We start from the raw sequence: 23478 nt of genomic DNA, 5'->3' as shown, positions 1-23478 counted from the left end.
TGTAATGCTCCCAATGTTTATGTAGGCCTACTCCCTCTTATCAATGTTCTTGAAGTGTAACACTTGTACACAGTACAGACACACGCTCTCTTTCTCTTACACACACCATTTTAAGTACTGTTAAAGCATTCTAGGTAAAAATAACTTGTCTCTTTGGATACAAAGAACAAAGAGCTTTCAAACTGATGAAAGCATTATAACCATCTGTACTGTTCAGACACCTTTACTCACATAGTCCTATGCAGTCTCCCTCCCACTCTCACACTATTGACTATGATATTGTTGACTACTTTGTTGGGAAAGAGAAAGAACGGCATTTCGCTGGACTAGTGCACATGACAATAAAAATGTGAAACACCCAACCTCTCTCTCACACATACACACAATCATACACACCCCACTCTTGCATATGCAGCCTAACTTTGATATTTTTGAGGAGCCTATTCCTTTTCAGTTCTTCCTGTGCCATCCAAATGTGCATAGCCTAGTCAGTGGTCAAGTTATCAGGTTGCTAGGTAACATGACTAGCTAGCTAACCAATGGTGTTTGTTGTCAAATCAAAAACAGCAGCTTGTGAGTAGTTTAAAACCAATCCTCGTCTGAAAGAAAAAACATAGCTCCAGTACTATTGGGTATAACTCTCATGATTTTGGCTAGAGGCACACAGTCTTCAGCTATGCAAACGTGCAAGCGTTGACTGTAGCTGTGTTCCCTGTTGTGTTCTGCATTTAAAAGCGCCGGTGCGGAAACACAAAAAAGGTTCCATGTGGTGAAGATATGGAAAAGCAATTAACGGCATTCAAAAAATGTACAGAAATAAACATGTCACATGTTAAACGGTGGCCCTAGTAGAAATATTTAGTAGATGTATATTGGTTATAAAGCACTGTTGTGTGTATGCAGAATAGGTTGAGATCATATGTGATGAATATTAAAGAGAATCTCAATAAAAGTCCCATTTCGTGTTTATTAAACATAAACACGTTTTAAATACACCATATGAAAACCACATATACACATGTCCCAACTAAATATCAGCATTAACTTGTTGAACTGCATTTATTTTCTAATTAAAAGTGTCTTGGGAAAATATTCAGTAGGTGAATGGAAGTAATCCAGGCATTTGTAAACATATATCCTACACAGTACAAACATAATATGTAACAGACTTTAGGCTTATATATCACACAATGTCTGGATGCAAAATTCTACCCAGGAATATTCAACACTGAAGTCTGTTACTGGTTATTCCAAATGCACCTGTGGATCTTTTCTGGTGATAACAATGACAATGTATAAATTTGTCTTTAATGCAGGGTTTGATCTAAACGTCAGAAGCTATCACATGAAATGGTTTCTTTCGATGTTATAGATTGGAATGATTTTTCTGCTGGTGTATTCTGAGGTAGCTCCTCTCTGAGAACCTCTTCCCGCAGTGCGTACAGGCAAACAGCGTTTCTCCTGTGTGGATCTTCAGGTGCATCTTCAGCTGGTGCTGACGAGAGAACCTCTTCTCACACTGGGGGCAGCTGTAGGGTTTCTCCCCTGTGTGGACGCTCTGATGCCTCTTCAGGTCACCAGCCTCGGCGAAGCGCATGTGACACTGTGTACAGCTGAAGGGTTTCACCCCTGTGTGGACCCTCTGGTGCCTCTTCAGGTTGCCAGCCTGGGCAAAGCGCATGTGACACTGTGTACAGCTGTAGGGTTTCACTCCGGTGTGGATCCTCTGGTGGATCTCCACATTATGGGGGCAGCTGAAGCCTTTTTTACAGAACATGCAGAGGAACCGTTTCTCTTTACTATTGCATGATGTTGAGTCCCCTTTCTGAGCCTGGGCTTTAGTCCTGACATTTGAGTTCAATACCTGATCAAAATGGACGCGGCCGTGTGAATCAGAAAACTCCACCGACGTGGACACTGGGTCGCAATCTCTGAACGCACGTAAAGGGGAGTGGGTCACAACATTTCGATTTGTCTCCAAGCTTTCCCTGTAATCTAAGAAGTCACTGGTGTTGTCCAGCGGGAGTCCTTCTCTTAAGTGAGTCTCATCTGCATTCCATGTCTGAGGAGAGTTGCGTTCAACTTTCACATTAACCTCATCTACGACAAGACCTTCCCCTTTCTTATCTAGGTACCTTTCAGAGTATACACTACTACTGTACTGGTTCCAGTTCCCTCTCATTGGATTAGTTTGTGTATCTAAGCCCACAGGCATGTCACCAGATATCATCTGTGTCTCTGTAGTGTACGAACAGGACGGATCATTGTGAGTCTGTAATGCATCACCTGAGTCCCGATTGGATAAAACTGTCCTCGGGTTAGCATAAAGTAAATACTCTGAGTGGGGAGCAGGAGGACAGCCCAGTCGCCCCAGCCTCGTTAAAGTCTCGGTGTCTGTCTCTGACTTGAGTGCGGCGTTTGGTGTTCCACTGACCTCCGTGATGCTGTGTCGGGTCCTGGGCTGTGCTGGGGCAGTGGTGGGGTCATCCGTAGCTACAGGGGGCGCTCCAGCCGCTCCAGTCTGGATGTCTGTGCTGTGTCGTGGGTCCTCCTCTCCTTCAGACTGCTCCAGCTTGACCACAGGACCTGCAGCCTCTGCAGACTGACAAAGAAGAGAGGAGGTTATTGGATAACAATGTCATAGGGAAGTCTCACAAGCTTTCCTATAGCAGATAAATGAGGATGTACATGTAAGCAAATTAATAGCTGAGGGGAGCCTTTCTGAAATAAATCGGCAACATTTGATGTACTGTAATTTTGATGTAATACTATTACACTAACCTCTATCATGATAATGTGCTGGGTTGAGGTTCCACTCCCCTCATCATCAGTGATTGGTTGGTCATCTCTCCATGTATTGTGTCCCACTGGCTTCACAAAGCTTCTGTAGCCTCCAGTGCGATGTCCTTCACCTAAGAGAGTGATTGGGCGAAAAGAGGTGGATAGGTTAGGTACTGTCAATGCTCAACTGTATATTGTACACCAAGGTAACATCACATAACTTCTTGAAATACTATTTATTGATCGGTGTATTATGTTCCATGTGTTACATTGTTTTCATTGAGTAAATAACAGGCAATGCAGTAAATTAATAATCTGGTTAGAATGAGTGTTTTTGCGCAAAAATAGCTAAGTAATCAGGGAAATTATTGCATACTATCCAAAAACTGACCAAGACTAAATTCTGGGTAACACATCTGAAAAGATGTCCAGAGGGGAACGGTGCGACAGGCCGCGCATCCTCGGCCTTCTGCAAAATGTACCTCTTGCCATTCCTCTGTATCGGTCGAGGATCTTGACACTACTGGGACGACTGGCGAGGACGCGTTCTGGCATTGTCCTCTCTGCGCGCTCCCGTGCCACCTTTTGTTCCAGTAGTTTCCTCCGTAATGTCCTGTTTTCTTTCTGGCTTTGGGTTATTTCCAAACGAAACACTGCATAGTCGTCGTCTACGAGTTTACAGATTTCTGCAACGGCTGCATTCGCTAGAACCTCCATGATGGAGGCTATTTGAGTGTGAAACACCATACAGTGAGCCATTGTTTGCGAACGTTAGTAGCTAGCGTTACCAATATACCTTCTATCAACTAAGTCGTCTCCAACACGAATTATACTCTACATGGGGTGAGAATGTGATGCTATGCAGTTATGACTACTCATACGTTGAAATCCAGGGTGTTAATTAACGTCTAAGAAATTGTTCATGGTCATTGTGGTTCACTTCCGTTTACTTCTTCTTCTTAGGTGGGGTTTAACTGCGGTTGTCATCCAATATTGACGGTGCATTACCGCCACCAACTGTACAGGGGTGAAAAAAGGAAACTGCACACGGTGAGAGTGGGAGATACTTTTTGATATTATCTCTCTCTCCTTCAGTTCTTCAAACCACTCTGCCGCATCCACAATAATGGGCATCCACAATAATCCACAATAATGCCCATCTTCCTTGACTTTCCCTCCACATTAGCTGTGCCATCAAAGTCCACCTTCTTTACATACAGCATATCTGGATCCTGCTGGTGGGAGGCCAACTCTGCATTCTACTTTTTCTACCCTTTCTACCGCCTCCGCATAGGAAACAGACTGAATTTCCTGATTTTGTCTCTCCATCTCTTTCACCCTATATGGGCATTCCAGGGATGTCGCCTCATGTTCTACACCACAGTTACAATACTTTATTCCTCTGTAATTCTCTTCTGCTATACAGTCTCCATCAAAGTGGTTTCCCCCACACGTCCCACATCTCGGCTCGTTCCGTCTGCAGACACTTTCTGCATGTCCAAACATTTTACATCTGTTACACTGCAAAGGCCTAGATATAAAGGCTCTGGCAGGATAATACACATATCCCAGCTGCACTCGGGTTGGGAGGGACTCCACATTTTTTTTAAACACAAGGAGAGACGAACTCTTCTCCTTCTTGCCATGAACCACACCATTCATCCAGCGTACATCAACCACTCCAGGACTTTACTTTAGCATATTAATATCAAGTTATTATGCAACTCCAGAAATGACTCCTTTAATAAGTGCCCTGCTCTGATTTGACTTTACCCAAAGCTTTCTCCACCACTTTGGATATCTTCAATGGGTTTACCGATTTGGGTGTACATAGTTCCAGAAAACATACTTCTACCAAGATACGATGGGGAATTATCAACCCTAGCCTTTTCCTTTCCCACATCAATTTAGCTTATTTTTCCATTTGTTTGAACAAATGTCCATTCTTAATTTCCACTGCAAATTGATTCAAGCGCCACCATAGCAATAAACGCAAGAAACCCTGCCTTATTCTCTCTGGATCCCTCTCTTCAGGCCTACTCACTGGGGGGCTCCCAGTCGAATCCCTCACCCTTGGGCTAACCGCTACACAATAATGCCTTCACCGGATCGCCAGGCTCTCCTGCTTCCCCCGGCTCATCAGGCTCTCATGCCTCAGCCGGATCGCCAGGCTCCCCTGCCTCAGCCGCTCTGTCAGGTTCCCAAGCATCAGCAGGGGTGACCGGTCCGCTCCTGATCCCCGGGATCGTCCCTTTGGTTGGCGTCCTGCGGCTGGAGCCGAATGCGCCGGGGAGGGGACACCATCACGTATGCTCTCTCCGGTGCTCTAGGTAGCCATGCTCCCGCTTCTCAGCGGGATTGACAGGTTTCCCGCGCCTCAGTAGAGGTGACCGGTCCGCTCCTGATCCCCGGGATTGTCATTTTAGTCGGTGTCCTGCGGCCGGAGCCACACATGTCGGGGAGGGGGTACTGTCACGTGTGCTCCCTCTCCGGCCTCTAGGTCACCAGGCTGCTCGTTATGGTGCACACCTGTCACCATCATTGCTTGTCGTCAGACTCACCTGGACTCCATCACTTCCCTGATTACCTTCCCTATATATGTGAATCCCTTTGGTTCCTTCCCCAGGCATCATTGTTTCTGTTCCAGTGTCATGTCTGTGCGTTGTTTGTGTCTCTTGTTTTGTTCATTTGTTTATTAAATTATGCACTCCCTGAACTTGCTTCCCGACTTTCAGCCCACACACGCTACAGTTGTGTGAAAGGGTGGCTTTTATTGTCCCCAGCACAGGGTGCACCTATGTAATGATCATGGTGTTTAATCAGCCACACCTGTCAAGTGGGTGGATTATCTTGACAAAGGATAAATGCTATGATTTAAACAAATGTGTGCAGCATTTTTAAGAGAAATAAGCCTTTTATGCACATGGAACATTTCTGGGATCTTTTATTTCAGCTCATGAAACGAACCCAGTATCATAGATTATTGTGAAATAGACACATTGCTTATGCAACATTAACCAATTAAAAACAGTACTGTAGCAATGAGGTTTGTGCAGTAAGCTATAAGCCCAATACATTATCAGCGCATATTGACTTTGCTTGAATTGCCCTGCCAATGTATTGTTGTTCGGGCCATTTAAAAAAATTATATTTCAAAATTTGAGGTGGGCTATATGATCACACCGATAATATATCCGTTGTTGTATTACTTGTGAAGCATAGCTGAGTGAGCATACATTTAAATAATTTAATTTTACTGGGCTGCCACTGACCAAAAAAAGCTGATGGCAACCTTCGAGTTGTACTGCATTATTTGTGCCTCATGCACAAACTCATGTTGTTACTCCGATGAACAGAAAAAGTTAAATATTTCTCAATTAAAAAAGACCCAAGCCACTAATAATAACAACGCAGGCCCATTGAAACACTCCTACTTTCATTACTGCTGCAGTGCTTGATGAGTGTCTTTAATTCCTTCGACCTCTTGAGAACCAAACCACCGATCAAAAAGACATACCGATCAAACAGTCATGCTTGTTCCCAGCCTTTCTAGGGAGGTTTTCCTAGCCACCATGCTTCTACATCTGCATTGCTTGCTGTTTGGGGTTTTAGACTGGGTTTCTGTACAGCACTTTGTGACATCGCTGATGTAAAAAGGGCTTTATAAATCCATTTGATTGACTGGCTGATTGTGAATTCAACATGGCTTTGTGATTCTGTATTTTGTCATTTACAGAACTGTTGTCGTGCCTCAGAAATCAACTCATAAGCCTGAAGGATAGCATTGTTAACAGTGTCCTAATCTGAGCTCTGGTGAAGAGATAAAGTGGCTTTCCCACAAGAACACTTTGGAGGAGCAGTGACCAAATAAATGGCCAAAAGTATGTCGAACTTCTCATTCCAAAATCATGGGCATTAATAAGGATTTGGTTCCCCTTTTGCTGCTGTAACAGCCTCCACTCTTCTGGGAAGGCTTTCCACTAGATGTGGAACATTGCTGCAAGGACTTGCTACCATTCAGCTACAAGAGCATTAGTGAGATCAGGCACTGATGTTGGGTGATTAGGCCAATTAGTTGATTTGATACTATACTAATGGTTGGAGAATTCAATGGCATGGTCCCATACTTAAGACAAAATTAATTATGCCCTAACCTAATACCATTCAGACAGTAGTTAACAGTGGACTCACCTCAGTGAGTCTGTGTGTGGTCCTGTGCTGTTCAGCTGGTTCCTCTGGGGGTTCAGGAGGAGGTGTAGTCTGGTTTACCTCTATTACCATGGTCCCATCAGGGTTCCCCAGACCCTCCTCACACCCCTCCTCCTCCTGGAAGAGACAGGTGATACAGATTACACAGACATACACTCCCTCAGGTACGTACACACAGACGTTTGAGTCCTATACCGTAGTTAAATTACTGAATTGTTGTTAAACCCATCATGGTGGCCATAAATATGATGTTGTGGGTAGAAATAAGTCAGCTATGATAAGTGAAGTCACCATCAGACAAACCTGACTGAACTATTTTGACGTGTACAGTAGGTGTTTGTTAGTGTGTGGGTATGTGTAGACACAGTAAGCTCCAAAAGTATTGGGACAGTGACACATTTTTGTGGGGGGTATGATATTTGTGCTTCTGTAACTTTCTCACTTTTTTGTCCCATTACTTTCGGTCCCCTAAAATGGGGGGACTATGTACAAAAATTGTAAACCATTTCTAAACAGTTCACCCAATATGGATTAAAATACCCTCCGTTTAAAACTGACAGTCTGTACTTTAACCGCAAAGTCATTGTATCTTTTACAATCAAAAGTGCTAGAGCAGTGGCTCCCAAACTTTTTATAGTCCCATACCTCTTCAAACATTCAACCTCCAGCTGCATACCCCCTCTAGCACCAGGGTCAGATCACTCTCAAATGTTGTTTTTTTTGCCATCATTGTAAGCCTTCCACACACACACACTATACAATACATTTATTAAACATAACAATGAGTGTGAGTTTTTGTCACAAACCCGGCTCGTGGGAAGCTCTTATAGGACCAGGGCACAAATAATGATAAATAATTTTGCTCTTTATTTAACCATCTTACCTATAAAACCTTATTTGTTCATCGAAAATTGTGAATAACTCACCACAGGTTAATGAGAAGGGTGTGCTTGAAAGGATGCACATAACTCTGCAATGTTGGGTTGTATTGGAGAGTCTCAGTCTTAAATCATGTTCCACACACAGTCAGTCTGTGCCTGTATTTAGATTTCATGCTAGTGAGTGCCGAGAATCCACTCTCACATAGGTACGTGGTTGCAAAGGGCATCCGTGTTTTAACAGCATGATTTGCCAAGGCAGGCTACTCTAAGTGCAGCCCAATCCAGAAATCTGGCAGAGGCTTCTGATTAAATTCAATTTTTACAGAACCGCTTGTTGCAATTTCGATGAGGCTCTCTTGTTCAGATATCGGCAACTGGAAAGGGATAACGAATGCAGTTGTTTGTTTCATCCGTTTTGGGAAAGTACCTGCTTAATTGCGCAGCCAACTCACCCAGGTGCTTCGCTATATCACATTTAATGCAGACAGAGAAGAGCTCCAACTTCTTAATCATAGCCTCAATTTTGTCCCGCACATTGTATATAGTTGCGGAGAGTCCCTGTAAACCTTAATTCAGATCATTCAGGCGAGAGAAAAAAAATCACCCAGATAGGCCAGTCGTGTGAGAAACTCACCATCATGCAAGCAGTCAGACAAGTGAAAATTATGGTCAGTAAAGAAAACTTTAAGCTCATCTCAATTTTTTTTTCTTTTAAATGTGTCATTACTTTGCCCCTTGATAACCAGCACACTTCTTCTGTATGTTGTAAAAGTGGTTATGGTTGCTTCCCATATCATTGCATAGTGCAGAAAATAGACAAGAGTTCAGGGGCCTTACTTTAACAAAGTTAACCATTTTCACAGTAGTGTCCAAAACGTTTTTCAAGCGTTCATGCACGTGCGTTACCACTCCACTATGTCTCCCTGTCATGGCTTTTGCCATGTACAGATACCAACATGAGCAGCAGCTACGTTTGGCTACATACTGACCATTAGTGGAATTCCCGCAAGAGAGTAACATTTTATGTTACTGGATGTTAATTATTTGACTAGGCTACCTGTATTCGACATTGTGTTGTTATTTCGCTTAACACTAGATGGTTTAATTTCATTTTTGGCAGTGAAACGAGGCTACTCAGGCGAGAAAGAAAAAAAACCCACCAATGTTAAATATAAATGGACTGAAAATGTCCCAAAAATGTGTTAAAAAAAAGTGAATCGCATGTTTATTTGTCATACCCCAGATGGAATTGGGCCTACCCATCCCAATACTTTTAGCTCATTGTATATTTAGTTATAAAGGGCTGTTGGGTGTACTGTATGCTAAATATGGTGATATCTGATGCAATGTATACAAAAGAGAGTCTCAATTAAAGTCTTAGAATGAAAAATCCCATTTTGTGTTTATTAAACATAAATAAGTTTAAAATACACCATATGAAAACCACACATACACGTCTAAACTACAAATCTGCATCATAAACTACATTCATTTTCTCATAAAGTGTCTTGGGAAAGAAATTAAGTAGTTGAATGGAAGTTATGAAATAAGCATTTGGGAACATCATATACAGTGCCTTCATAACATTGTCACACCCCTTGACCTTTTCCACATTTTGTTGTTTTACCATGTAGGATAAAAATTGATTCAATTGAGAAAAAAAAACATATCAACAATCTACACAAAATACTCTGTCAAAGTGGAAGAAAAATTCTAACATTTTTATTTAAAAAATAAATAAAAATAAAACACTAATATATCATAATTAGATAAGTACTTAACCCCCTGAGTCAATACATGTTAGAATCAACTTTGAGCCTTTCTGGGTAAGTCTAAGAGCTTTCCACACCTGGATTAACCAACAATTGCCTATTATTCTCTTCAAAAATCTTCAAGTTCTCAAAGCTATGCGCCAGAAGAGAAAAATAACTTGTCCCAGCGATGAAAGCTGCCAAAGCGTGTGGGCACATTGCTTACATCCACTATGACAGGCTTATTGTCCACCCGCAGAAAACACACACACACCAACTGATTAATGGACTGCTGAATGTTTTTTTTTCTCGTTTGTTTGTTCTTTTCCATATTATGTATGTCTCTGAGAAGCTACCCAGGAAAGGGCAAAAACATTTGCTCATGTTAATATATATGTAGCCTTAGAAATAAGGTTAATGAAAATCAATAACTTGCTGACATCAGATAGCATTCAAATATTAGCCATTTCTGTGACTCACTTAGATAATTCCTTTGATGATACAGCAGTAGTAATACAAGCATAACATCTATAGAAGAGACAGGAATGCTTATGGGGGAGGTGTTGCTATATACAGTGCCTTCGGAAAGTATTCAGATCCATTGACTTTTTCCAAATTTTGTTACGTTACAGCTTTACTCTAAAATGTATTTTTAAATTTTTAAAAAGTTCTCAGCAATCTACACACAATACCCTATAATGACAAACCAAAAAGAGGTTTAGGCATTTTTGCAAATTTAAAAACAAAAATACATTATTTTCCATAAGTATTCAGACCTTTGCTATGAGACTCAAAATTGAGCTCAAGTGCATCCTGTTTCCATTGATCATCTTTGAGATGTTTCTACAACTTGATTGGAGTCCACCTGTGGTAAATTCAATTGATTGGACATGATTTGGAAAGGCACACACCTGTTTATATAAAGGTCCCACAATTGACAGTGCGTGTCAAAGCAAAAACCAATCCATAAGGTCGAAGGAAAAACCTGGGGAAGGGTACCAAACATTTCTGCAGCATTGAACGTCTCCAAGAACACAGTGGGCTTCATCATTCTTAAATGGAAGAAGATTGGAACCACCAAGACTTCCTAGAGCTGGCCGCCTGGCCAAACTGAGAAATCGGGGGAGAAGGGCCTTGGTCAGGGAGTTGACCAAGAACCCGATGGTTAGTCTGACAGAGCTCTAGAGTTCCTCTGTGGAGATGGGAGAACCTTCCAGAAGGACAACCATCTCTGCAGCACTCCACCAATCAAGCCTTTATGGGGTGAAGGTTCACCTTCCAAAAGGACAACGACCTTAAGTACCACTCTTTTCTCTGTATACATCAATGATGTCGCTCTTGCTGCTGGTGATTCTCTGATCCACCTCTACGCAGACAACACCATTCTGTATACTTCTAGGGCCGATTTCAAGTTTTCATAACAATCGGAAATCAATTTTTTTACACCTTTATTTAATCTTTATTGAACTGGGCAAGTCAGTTAAGAACACATTCTTATTTTCAATGACTGCCTAGGAACGGTGGGTCAACTGCCTCGTTCAGGGGCAGAACGACAGATTTTCACCTTGTCAGCTCGGGGGATCCAATCTTGCAACCTTACAGTTAACTAGTCCAACGCAATAACGACCTGCCTCTTGTTGCACTCCACAAGGAGACTGCCTGTTACGCGAATGCAGTAAACCAAGGTAAGTTGTTAGCTAGCATTAAACTTATCTTATAAAAAACTATCAATCATAATCACTAGTTAACTACATGATTGATGATATTACTAGATATTATCTAGAGTGTCATAGGTTGCGTATAATCTGACTGAGCATACAAGCATCTAAGTATCTGACTGAGCAGTGGTAGGCAGAAGCAGGTGCGTAAACATTCATTCAAACAGCACTTTTGTGCGTTTTGCCAGCAGCTCTTCGTTGTGCGTAAAGCGCTGCGCTGTTTATGACTTCAAGCATATCAACTCCCGAGATGAGGCTGGTGTAACCGAAGTGAAATGGCTGGCTAGTTAGCGCACGCTAATAGCGTTTCAAACATTGCTCGCTCTGAGCCTTGGAGTGGTTGTTTCCCTTACTCTGCATGGGTAACGCTGCTTCGATGGTGGCTGTTGTCGATGTTTTGCTGGTTCGAGCCCAGGGAGGAGCAAGGAGAGGGACGGAAGCTATACTGTTACACTGGCAATACTAAAGTGCCTATAAGAACATCCAATAGTCAAAGGTTAATGAAATATAAATGGTAAAGAGAGAAATAGTCCTATAATTCCTATAATAACTACAACCTAAAACTTCTTACCTGGGAATATTGAAGACTCATGTTAAAAGGAACCACCAGCTTTCATATGTTCTCAAGTTCTGAGCAAGGAACTTAAACGTTAGCTTTCTTACATGGCAAATATTACACTTTTACTTTTTCCAACACTTTGTTTTTGCATTATTTAAACCAAATTGAACATGTTTATTATTTATTTGAGGCCAAATTGATTTTATTGGTGTATTATATTAAGTTAAAATAAGTGTTCATTCAGTATTGTTGTAATTGTCATTATTACAAATAAATACATTTAATTGGCCGATTAATAATCGGTATCAGCTTTTTCGGTCCTCCAATAATCGGTATCGGCATTGAAAAATCATAAATCGGTCGATCTCTACTTTGGACGGTTCAGACTTAGAATAATATGTGGACAACTACAAATACCTAGGTGTCTGGTTAGACTGTAAACTCTCCTTCCAGACTCACATTAAGCATCTCCAATCCAAAATTAAATCTAGAATCGGCTTCCTATTTCGCAACAACGCATCCTTCACTCATGCTGCCAAACATACCCTCGTAAAACTGACTATCCTGCCAATCCTTGACTTCGGCGATGTAATTTACAAAATAGCCTCCAACACTTAACAAATTGGATGCAGTCTATCACAGTGCTATCCGTTGTCACCAAAGCCTCATATACTACCCACCACTGCGACCTGTATGCTCTCGTTGGCTGGCCCTCGCTTCATATTCGCCGCCAAACCCACTGGCTCCAGGTCATCTATAAGTCTTTGCTAGGTAAGGCCCCGCCTTATCTCAGTTCACTGGTCACCATAGCATCACCCACCCGTAGCACGCACTCCAGCAGGTATATTTCACTGGTCACCCCCAAAGCCAATTCCTCCTTTGGCCGCATTTCCTTCCAGTTCTCTGTTGCCAATGACTGGAACGAATTTCAAAAATCACTTTAGCTAGATACTCATATCTCCCTCACTAACTTTAAGCACCAGCTGTCAGAGCAGCTCACAGATCACTGCACCTGTTCATAGCCCATCTGTTCATAGCCCATCCAACTACCTCATCCCCATTCTGAATTTATTTATCTTGCTCCTTTGCACCCAAGTATCTCTATTTGCACATTCATCTTCTGCACATCTACCATTCCAGTGTTTAATTGCTATATTGTAATTACATCGCCACCGTGGCCTATTTATTGCCTTTACTTCCCTTGTCTTACCTCATCTGCACACACTGTATATAGACTTTTTCTATTGTGTTATTGACTGTATGTTTGTTCATTCCATGTGTAACTCTGTTGTTGTTTGTGTCGCACTGCTTTGCTTTATCTTGGCCAGGTCAAAGTTGTAAATGAGAACTTGTTCTCAACTAGCCTACCTGGTTAAATACAGGTGAAATGAAATTTTAAAAAGTACACAGCCAAGACAATGCAGGAGTGGCTTTGGGACAAGTCTCTGAATGTCCTTGAGAGGCCCAGCCAGAGCCCGGACTTGAACCCAATCGAACATCTCTGGAGAGACCTGAAAATAGCTGTGCAGCAACGCTCCCTATCCAACCTGACAGAGCTCGAGAGGATCTGCAGAGAATAATGGGAGAAACTCCTCAAATACAGGTGTTCCAAGCTTGTATAGCGTCATCCCCAAGAAGACTCGAGGATGTAATCGCTGCCAAAGGTGCTTCAACAAAGTACTGAGTAAAGGGTCTGAATACTTATGTAAATGTGGTATTTCAGATTGTGCAAAGCTGTCATCAAGGCAAAGGGTGGCTACTTCGAAGAATCTAAAATATATGGTTTTGTTTGGTTATTACATGATTCCATACGTGTTATTTCACAGTTTTGATGTCTTCACTATTATGCTACAATGTAGAAAATAGTCCAAATAAAAGAAAAACCCTTGAATGAGTAGGTGTCCAAAACTTTTGTCTGGTACTTTTTCTTGATGTGAAGTCATATTACGTCTGCCGTTTTTGATCGACCCAAGACAGTTCTATGGAAACACACAGCGATAGGCAACTGTCATCTATTTTCTACGCAAACTTTCTAAATGTCAATGAAAAATCTCTGGGCAAATTTATGGAAACATAGTTAATGAGTTGAATCAGCTGTTTTTTGTCTGGGGATACAACAACAAATGTGCTGTTGGGGGTACTTGAGGACTGGAGTTGGGAACCACTGGCCAACACAGTACAAAAACATTTTTTATGCCTTATACACTGAGTGTGCAAAACAATAGTATCACCTTCTTAATATGGAGTTACATCCCTTTTTGCCATCAGAACATCCTCAATTCGTCGGGGCATTGACTCAAAAGGTCTCCAGTGTCCAGGTCTCTCGATGTCCTTCGGGTGGTGGACCACTCTTGATACACACGGGAAACAGCAGCATTGCAGTTCTTGACACACTCAAACAGGTGCGCCCGGCACTTACTAACATACCCCGCACTTACATCTTTTGTCTTGCCCATTCACCCTCTGAACGGCACACATACAGTGGGGCAAAAAAGTATATAGTTAGCCACCAATTGTGCAAGTTCTCCCACTTAATAAGATGAGAGGCCTGTCATTTTCATCATAGGTACACTTAATCTATGACAGACAAAATGAGAGAAAGAAAAATACATAAAATCACATTGTAGGGTTTTTAATGATTTGTTTTTGCAAATTATGGTGGAAAATAAGTATTTGGTCAAAAACAAAAGTTTCTCAATACTGTTATATACCCTTTGTTGGCAATGACAGAGATCAAACGTTTTTTATAAGTATTCACAAGGTTTTCACACTGTTGCTGGTATTTTGGTCCATTCCTCCATGCAGATCTCCTCTAGAGCAGTGATGTTTTGGGGCTGTTGCTGGACAACACGGACTTTCAACTCCCTCCAAAGATTTTCAATGGGGTTGAGATCTGGAGACTGGCTAGGCCACTCCAGGACCTTGAAATGCTTCTTACGAAGCCACTCCTTCGTTGCCTGGGCGGTGTGTTTGGGATCATTGTCACGTTTCATCTTCAATGCCCTTGCTGATGGAAGGTTTTCACTCAAAATCTCACGACACATGGCCCCATTCATTCTTTCCTTTACACGGATCAGTCGTCCTGGTACCATTGCAGAAAAATAGCCCCAAAGCATGATGTTTCCACCCCCATGCTTCACAGTAGGTATGGTGTTCTTTGGATGCAACTCAGCATTCTTTGTCCTCCAAACACGACGAGTTGAGTTTTTACCAAAAAGTTATATTTTGGTTTCATCTGTCCATATGACATTCTCCCAATCTTCCTCTGGATCATCCAAATGCTCTCTAGCAAACTTCAGACGGGCCTGGACATGTACTGGCTTAAGCAGGAGGACATGTCTGGCACTGCAGGATTTGAGTCCCTGGCCGTGTAGTGTGTTACTGATGGTAGGCTTTGTTATTTTGGTCCCAGCTCTCTGCAGGTCATTCACTAGGTCCCCCCGTGTGGTTCTGGGATTTTTGCTCATCGTTCTTGTGATCATTTTGACGCCACAGGGTGAGATCTTGCGTGGAGCCCCAGATCGAGGGAGATTATCAGTGGTTTGTATGTCTTCCATTTCCTAATAATTGCTCCCACAGTTGATTTCTTCAAACCAAGCTGCTTACCTATTGCAGATTCAGTCTTCCCAGCCTGGTGCAGGTCTACAATTTTGTTTCTGGTGTCCTTTGACAGCTCTTTGGTCTTGGCCAGAGTGGAGTTTGGAGTGTGACTGTTTGAGGTTGTGGACAGGTGTCTTTTATACTGATAACAAGTTCAAACAGGTGCCATTAATACAGGTAATGAGTAGAGGACAGAGGAGCCTCTTAAAGAAGAAGTTACAGGTCTGTGAGAGCCAGAAATCTTGCTTGTTTGTAGGGGACCAAATAATTATTTATTTTCCACCATAATTTGCAAATAAATTCATAAAAAATCCTACAATGTGATTTTCTGGATTTCTTTTCTCATTTTGTCTGTCATATTTGAAGTGTACCTGTGATGCAAATTACAAGCCTCATCTTTTTAAGTGGGAGAACTTGCACAATTGTTGGCTGACCCACTGTACATAATCCATGCCTCAATTTTCTCAAGGCTTAAAAAAAATATTCTTTAACCCGTCTCCTGCCCTTCATCTACACTGATTGAAGTGAATTCAATAAGGGATCATAATGTAGGTTTCACCTGCATTCGTGGAAAGAGCAGTTGTTCCTAATGTTTTGTACACTCAGCGTATATCACAGGTCTGGAAGCAACATTCCTCCCGAATATTCAACACTAAAACATGTTACTCTCGTAATTCCAAATTCAACTGCGGATCTTTTGACAATTCATCTTTGTTTTTAATGCAGGGTTTGATCTAAACGTCAGAAGCTATTGAGTGGAATGGTTTTCTGCTGGTGTATCCTGAGGTAGCTCCTCTCTGAGAACCTCTTCCTGCAGTGCGAACCACCTCTCCCGTGTGGACCTTCAGGTGCATCTTCAGCTGGTGCTGGCGGGAGAATCTCTTCTCACACTGGTGGCAGCTGTATTATTTCTCCCCTGTGTGGACCCTCTGGTGTCTCTTCAGGTTGCCAGCATGGGCAAAGCGCATGTTACACTGGGTACAGCTGAAGGGTTTCTCCCCTGTGTGGACCCTCTGGTGTCTCTTCAGGTCACCAGCCTGGGCGAAGCGAATATGACACTGGGTACAGCTGTAGGGTTTCTCCCCTGTGTGGACCCTCTGGTGGATTTCCACCTTCTGGGGGCAGCTGAAGCCTTTGTTACAGAACGCGCAGAGGAACCGTTTCTCTTTACTTTTTCCTGATGTTGCTCCCCCACCCAGAGCCTGGGATCTAACCCTGTCGTTTGAATTCAATACCTGATCGAAAAGGACATGGCTGTGTGAATCGGAAGGCCCCATTGACGTGGACACTGGGTTGTGATCCCTGAACTTGTGTAAAGGGGAGTGGGTCCCAACATTTAGATTTGTCTCTATGCTTTCCCTGTAGTCTAAGAAGGCACTGCTGTTGCCCTGCGAGTGTCCTTCTCCTAAATGAGTCTTGTCTTCATTCCATTTCAGAGCGTCGCCCTCCACTTTCACAGTCACATCATCTAAGGCCAGACCCTCCCCTTTCTCATCCAGGCACTTTTCAGAGTATACACTATTACTGTACCGGTTCCAGTCCCCTCTCATTGGATTAGACTGTGTATCTAAGCCCACAGGCATGGCACCAGGTATCATCTGTGTCTCTGTAGCGTATGAACAGGACGGATCATTGACAGTCTGTAACGAGTCACTTGGGTCCTGATGGGACAGAACCGTCGTCGGGCTATGGTTACCATAAAGTAAATACTCTGAGTGGGGAGCAGGAGGAGAGCCCAGTCGCTCCAGCCCCATTGAAGTGTTGGGGTATGTCTCTGTCTTGAAGATGGTGTTCTGTGTTCCACTGACCTCCGTGATGCTGCTGGGCTGTGCTGGGGCGGTGGTTGGGCCCTCCTTGGCTACAGGGGTTGCTTCAGCCACTGCAGTCTGGCAGTCTCTGCTGTGCCGTGGGTCCTCTTCTCCTTCAGCCATCTCCTGCTTAACCCCAGGACCTGCAGCCTCTACATCTGCAGACTGACACAAGAAGAGAGGAGGATATTCCGGTACATGAGTTGAATAACAATGTCATAGGGAAGTCTCACGAGAAATGAGGATGTAGATGTGCAATGCTTTCAAAAAGTATTCAGACCCCTTCACTTTTTCCACACTTTGTTATGTTACAGCCTTATTCAGAATGTCCTCAATCAACTCACAACACCCCATAATGACTAAGCGAAAACAGATTTATAGACATTTTTGCAATTGTATTAAAAATAAAAATAAAAACTTTAATTTGCTATAAAGCAATTGAGCTCAGGTGCATCCTGGTTCCATTGATCGACCTTGAGATGTTTCTACAACTTAATTTGAGTGCACCTGTGGTAAATTAAATTGTCTGGACATGATTTGGAAAGGCACACACCTGTGTATAAAAGGTCCCACAGCTGACAGTGTAACCACCAATACCAAACTGTGCAATTGGGGGAGAAGAGCCTTGGTCAGGGAGGTGACCAAGGACCCGATAATCACTGTGACAGCGCTCCAGAGTTCCTCTGTGGAGATGGGAGAACCTTCCAGAAAGTCAACCATCTCTGCAGCACTCCACCAATAAGGTATTTATGGTAGAGTGGCCAGATGGAAGCCACTCAGTAAAAGGCACATGACAGCCCACTTGGAGTTTGCTAAAAGGCACCCAAAGGACTCTCAGACCATGAGAAACAAGATTCTCTGGTCTGATGAAACCAAGACTCAATGCCAAGTGTCACGTCTGGAGGAAACCAGGCATCGATCATCACCTGGCCAATACCATCCCTACGGTGAAGCATGATGGTGGCAGAATCATGCTGTGGGGATGTTTTTCAGAGACAGGGACTGAGAGACTAGTCAGGATCGAGGGAAAGATGAACGGAACAAAGTAAGAGAGATCCTTGTTAGAAACCTGCTCAGGACCTAAGACTGGGGTGAAGTTTCATCTTCCAACAGGACAATGACCCTAGGCACACAGCCAAGACCACGCAGGAGTGGCTTTGTGACAAGTCTCTGAATATCCTTGAGTGGCCCAGCCAGAGCCTGGAATTGAACTCGATCGAACATCTCTGGAGTGACCTGAAAATAGCTGTGCATCCAACCTGACAGAGCTTGAGAGGATCTACAGAGAAGGATGGGAGTAACTCTTCAAATACAGGTGTTCCAAGCTTGTAGTGTCATCCCCAAGAAGTCTCGAGGCTGTAATCGCTGACAAAGAGGCTTCAACCAAGTACTGAGTAAAGGGTCTGGATACTTATGTAAATATAACATTTCATTTTTTTACATTAAAAAACAAATATTTGCCATTATGGGGTACTGTGTGTAGATTGATGTATGAAAAAACAATTGAATCAATTTCAGAATAAGGCTGTAATGTGGAAAATGCACTGTAAGGAACTAAAAAGCTGAGGGGAGCCTTTGGGAAATAAACGGGCCACATTTGATTGACAAAGTAACACTATTACACTGACCTCTATCATGATAACGTGCTGGGTTGAGGTTCCACTCCCCTCATCAACAGTGATTGATTGGTCATCTCTCCATGTAGTGTGTTCAGCTGGCTTCACAAAGCTTCTGTGTCCTCCAGTGAGATGTCCTTCACCTGAGAGTGATTGGGAGAAAAGAGGTGGTTAGGTACACTATTGACAGTTTTGACACTGTAAGGTAACACTTCTCATAACTTCTTGATACACTTTTTGTAGATTGATTTATGTTCCATGCATCATATTATTTTCAATTATCAAATAATATGACATGTTGTAAATCAAGAATCTGGTTAAAATATGACAGTGTCTTTGTTCAAGATAACTAAGGAATCAGTGGAATTATTCCTTGCAATCCAAAAACTGACCAACACCCAATTTTGGTTAACCATGTGTACTTAACACATGTAAAGCCACACGTGCGCTGAGGGGAACAGGGCACTATGGCCGGCAGTCTTGGCCTTCTGCTAAATGTACCTCTTGCCATTCCTCTGAAACGGTCGAGGATCTTGACACTACTGGGACGACTGGCGAGGACGCGCTCTCGCATTGTCCTCTCTGCGCGCTCCCGTGCCACCTTTAGTTCCAGTAGCTGTAGTTTCCTCCGCAATGTCCTGTTTTCTTTCTGGCTTTGAGTTATTTCCAAACGAAACACTGTATAGTCGTCGTCTACGAGTTTACAGATCTCTGCCACGGCTGCATTCGCTAACACCTCCATGACGGAGGCTATTTGAGTGTGAAAAACCATATAGTTAGTCATTGTTAGCAGCTAGCTAGCGTTGCCTAAATAACATATGTCAACCAAATCCTATCTCCAACGCGAATTAAAAACGCTAACGTAGAAATTGTAATTGGACACTGCGGTTTTGTTGTTTGCGCCCAAAGTCTGACCAAAGGCAGTACAGAAACTCTTTGGTCCAGCAATTGTGACGCAGGCAAGAAGAACTAACTACTTCCGAGTCACGGATTTTTGGAATCCAGAATAAGAGTCCTGTAGTGCCAACATAATGTAAAATGTCCACAATTATCGATCTATCATACAAATAATACTTGAAAGTATTTCTATGTGATTCATGTTTTATTTTTTAAATCCTAAATTATCAACAATGTTTTTTGTGTGTGTTTGTCCTATCATTTATTGGACTGTACCACAGGAGGTTGGTGGCACCTTAATTGGGGAGGATGGGCTCATGGTAACAGCTGAAGTGGAACATTATCAAATGTTATTCCATTCGCGCCTTTCCAGACATTATTATGAGCCGTCCTCCCCTTAGCAGCCTCCACTGGACTGTACCGCAGAATGAGCAGCAACGCTCCTTGGGGTGTACACTTTGTGGATTTGGAATGTAGAAGTTCTCCTGAGTAGAATGATTTTCCCTTTTACTGAGACACAACGTACAGGCAATTGTGTATTTGTATTGGTATTTATTATGGATCCCAGGCAGCAGCTACTCTTCCTGGGGGCCAGCTAAATTAAGGCAATTATACAATTTAAAAAAAACCTTACAATACATTTACAACAGATTTCACAACACATTAAGTGTGTGCCCTCAGGCCCCTACTCTACTACCACATATCTACAACACAAAATCCATGTGTATGTGTGTGTATAGTGCGTATGTTATTGTGTGTGTGTGTGTGTGTGTGTGTATGCATATGTCTGTGCCTATGTTTATGTTGCTTCACAGTCTCCCTTGTTCCATAAGGTGTATTTTTATCCATTTTTTTAAATCTAATTTTACTGCTTGCATGAGTTATTTGGAGTCATGGCTCTATGTAGTATTGTGTGCCTCCCATAGTCTGTTCTGAACTTGGGGACCGTGATGAGACCCCTGGTGTCCCATGTCTTATGTGGTATGCATGGGTGTCTAAGTTGTGTGCAAGTAGTTCAAATAGACAGCTCGGTGCATTCAACATGTCAATTACTCTCACAAATCCACTTTGGGCCAGGAGAGATTGACATGCATATTATTAATGTTTCTCTCTGTGTACATCCAAGGGCCAGCCTGCTGCCCTGTTCTGAGCCTATTGCATTTTTCCTAAGTCCGTCTTTGTGGCACCTGACCACCCAACTGAACAGTAAACCAGGTGTGACAAAACTAGGGCCTGCAGGACCTGCCTTGATGATAGTGCTGTGCAGAAGGCAGAGTAGCGCTTTATTATGGACAGACGTCTCCCCATCTTAGCTACTGTTGTATCAATATGTTTTGACCATGACAGTGTTACTCCAAGCAGTTTAGTTTTTGAAATATTTAGGACTAACCTATTCCTTGCCACCCATTCTGAAACTAACTGTACCTCTTTGTTAGTGTTGAGTCTTCCGCATACATAGACACACTGGCTTTCCTCAACATTATATTGTTATGATTAGAACACAGGAAAATCCAAACTCAGAGGGGGAAATGTAGTGTTACACTTTAATGCCAGCACACCAAGCAACAAGTCATGTGAGAATGTGAGCATACCCAGATGCTCAACTGAGGCACTTAGTCATCCAAAACCTCTTACCCCAAGACACTTCACATGACAACCATAATAGGTCAGCGAAAGAATGGTGCCCAGATATCCCCTGCATACATCTCAAGCCACAGTGCTACGATTTCTCCCCATTGTGGACACTCCTATGTCTGGTAAGGTTACTCAGGAAGAAGAAGCTCTTGTAACATAGTTTACACTTGAAGGGCCTCTCCTTGGTGAGAACGGTCTGGTGCCTCTTCACATAGTTTGCCTCAGTGAAGCAGTTCCCAAAAGTGGGGCAGGCGTACAGCTTGTCAGCGTCCGTCCTAATGCTCGACCTCTCACGTTGTGACCCAGTGACACTAGAGGTAGAAACAGAAGCAACCACCCTCATGTGGTTAGTCTTTGAGCTCCCTCCTTGACCTCAAGCCATTGTTTGGGTGTTGTTGGGATGGTGTGCTGTGTTATAGGCTAGATACCTCTTGTGTTGAACACCCATCCTGTATTGGTGGGGTAACCATGAGGTAACTGAGGAAGGCCTAGAGCTTCTATGAACCCAGTCACAAGGCATTAGATGAGATCCTGAAAGAGAAGACAGACTTCCTATTAGACTACCACCAGGGGGGTCTCCCACAACTCTCTGTGAAGGCTGAAGCCCAGGGTGACCTGCTCAGTTCATCATGGATACTCTGGTGTTTGTATCATAGGAACAGGAGGGTATATCTCTATCAGCCCCAGGTCCGGCTCCATCCCTGCACTGAGCCTGAAGAGAATGGTCTGGGCTGCAGACTGGATCCCTGACTGGAGCCTCTGTCTCACTGATGACCACCAGGACTGAAGTTGTTCAGTCCACCTGTCCACTGGTTGTGTTTTGTGCAATGGTGGAGTCTCTGTCCCTTGCGGTTCGGTCCTGGTTCTGACTCGGGAAGGAAGAGCAATGGCTTCTGATCCAGGGTCAGGGTTTGTGACCAGCCGCTTTAGAGTCTCTCACCCAGCATGGACTGCAGACTGTCATAACAAATGGGCATTTTCATGTAAAAGGATCCATGAGCACTGTCATGACATTTGCCTGGGGTTAGGTTTATGACAGTCATAAATACCTCTTCCCCCCCTTTTCATCTCTCTACCCTATTGATGTGACATTTGAAAACCCCTTGGTTAACATAGAGATTCTGGGAACATCAGAAGGTGGGGAAAATGAACTATATTCTGGTAATCCGACCAATTGAACATATGCGTTGGTACTTAATGAATATGATGTCAGTTCGGTTGTCATCTGAGACATAATCATCGATGATAGAATGACAAACTCTACCGTGGAAAGTCTACACATCAGAGTTATCGGATTCACATGGAATTGTTGTTCAATTTAAATGTTTGAATATAAAATTATTAGTGAAAAGATTAAATGTAATTTTAGCTTCCAAATGAGAGATTTGAGTGGCCCGCCCCTGTGAAGAGACATGGGATATAAAACTTTTCAAACACACCCTTCTCGCTCCACTATATAAAGCCTTGGCGAAAATGTAACCTCCTGTTCCAAGTACCTGAGGTCTGCAGCCTTTGCGTTATAGTTGAGTTATAGTCACAGCAGCTGCAAACGCGGGCTAGGAAAGAACAGACAGAGTATCCCATCTACCACACAACGACGTTACTACAATGTATCCAATTGACCACCAGAGACATTCTTCAAAGGACTCGGTTTGGCAACACGGCCTTCCTTCTACCACCAACCTACCAAAGCGCAGCTCAGAGAAAATATTTATTGCATTTTCCTTTTCCAAAAGGAAAATGCGATAGCACAGCTTCTCCCTTTGTCCCTCAGTCTTCCCGCTCTTTCACTCAAACCCAGCCCCTTTTCTTTTGTGTAACCAGCTGTCATATCTGTTCCGCCCGCTAGGGACGTTTTCCTTTATGACGTAATTTGTAATCAAGGTATAATTCATTCTTTGTATATGTAATTCTATGTGATTAGTTAGGTATTTAGTAAATAAATAATTAAACCCAATTTTGTATTGCTGATTCAACTTGTTAGCCAGGGTTTGTGAAGATAACCAAGAATTTACCACTTTCA

The 23478-nt window shown here is 42.9% G+C and overlaps 2 protein-coding genes and 1 pseudogene across 7 annotated transcripts in view; 1 reads left to right on the top strand and 2 right to left on the bottom strand.

Moving 5' to 3' along the window:
• LOC118361907 (Wilms tumor protein homolog) overlaps nt 1–3777 on the bottom strand; it is a 76082-nt gene extending 72305 nt beyond the window's left edge. Inside the window, exons 1-3 of one of the 4 annotated variants that reach the window (XM_052485302.1) lie at nt 3264–3756; nt 2782–2912; nt 2435–2602 (exon numbers count right to left, since the gene is read on the bottom strand). In XM_052485302.1, the coding sequence (XP_052341262.1) occupies nt 2435–2602; nt 2782–2912; nt 3264–3540 (576 nt within the window). In that variant the 5' untranslated portion in view covers nt 3541–3756. Of the gene's footprint in view, nt 1–2434; nt 2603–2781; nt 2913–3263 lie in introns of all 4 variants that reach the window. The other 3 variants (XM_052485301.1, XM_035742104.2, XM_052485305.1) reach the window with 3 other exon arrangements.
• LOC118361889 (zinc finger protein 235-like) overlaps nt 1–23478 on the top strand; it is a 274869-nt gene that overhangs the window by 112098 nt on the left and 139293 nt on the right. The gene's annotated exons all lie outside the window — the stretch shown is intronic.
• On the bottom strand, nt 9243–19866 carry LOC127913395 (Wilms tumor protein homolog; annotated as a pseudogene).

The sequence above is a fragment of the Oncorhynchus keta genome, chromosome 29 (genome assembly GCF_023373465.1).
Source record: "Oncorhynchus keta strain PuntledgeMale-10-30-2019 chromosome 29, Oket_V2, whole genome shotgun sequence".
Taxonomy (NCBI): Eukaryota; Metazoa; Chordata; class Actinopteri; order Salmoniformes; family Salmonidae; genus Oncorhynchus; species Oncorhynchus keta.
Note: the sequence above shows the minus strand (reverse complement) of the source record. Positions and strands in the feature narration are given on the sequence as shown.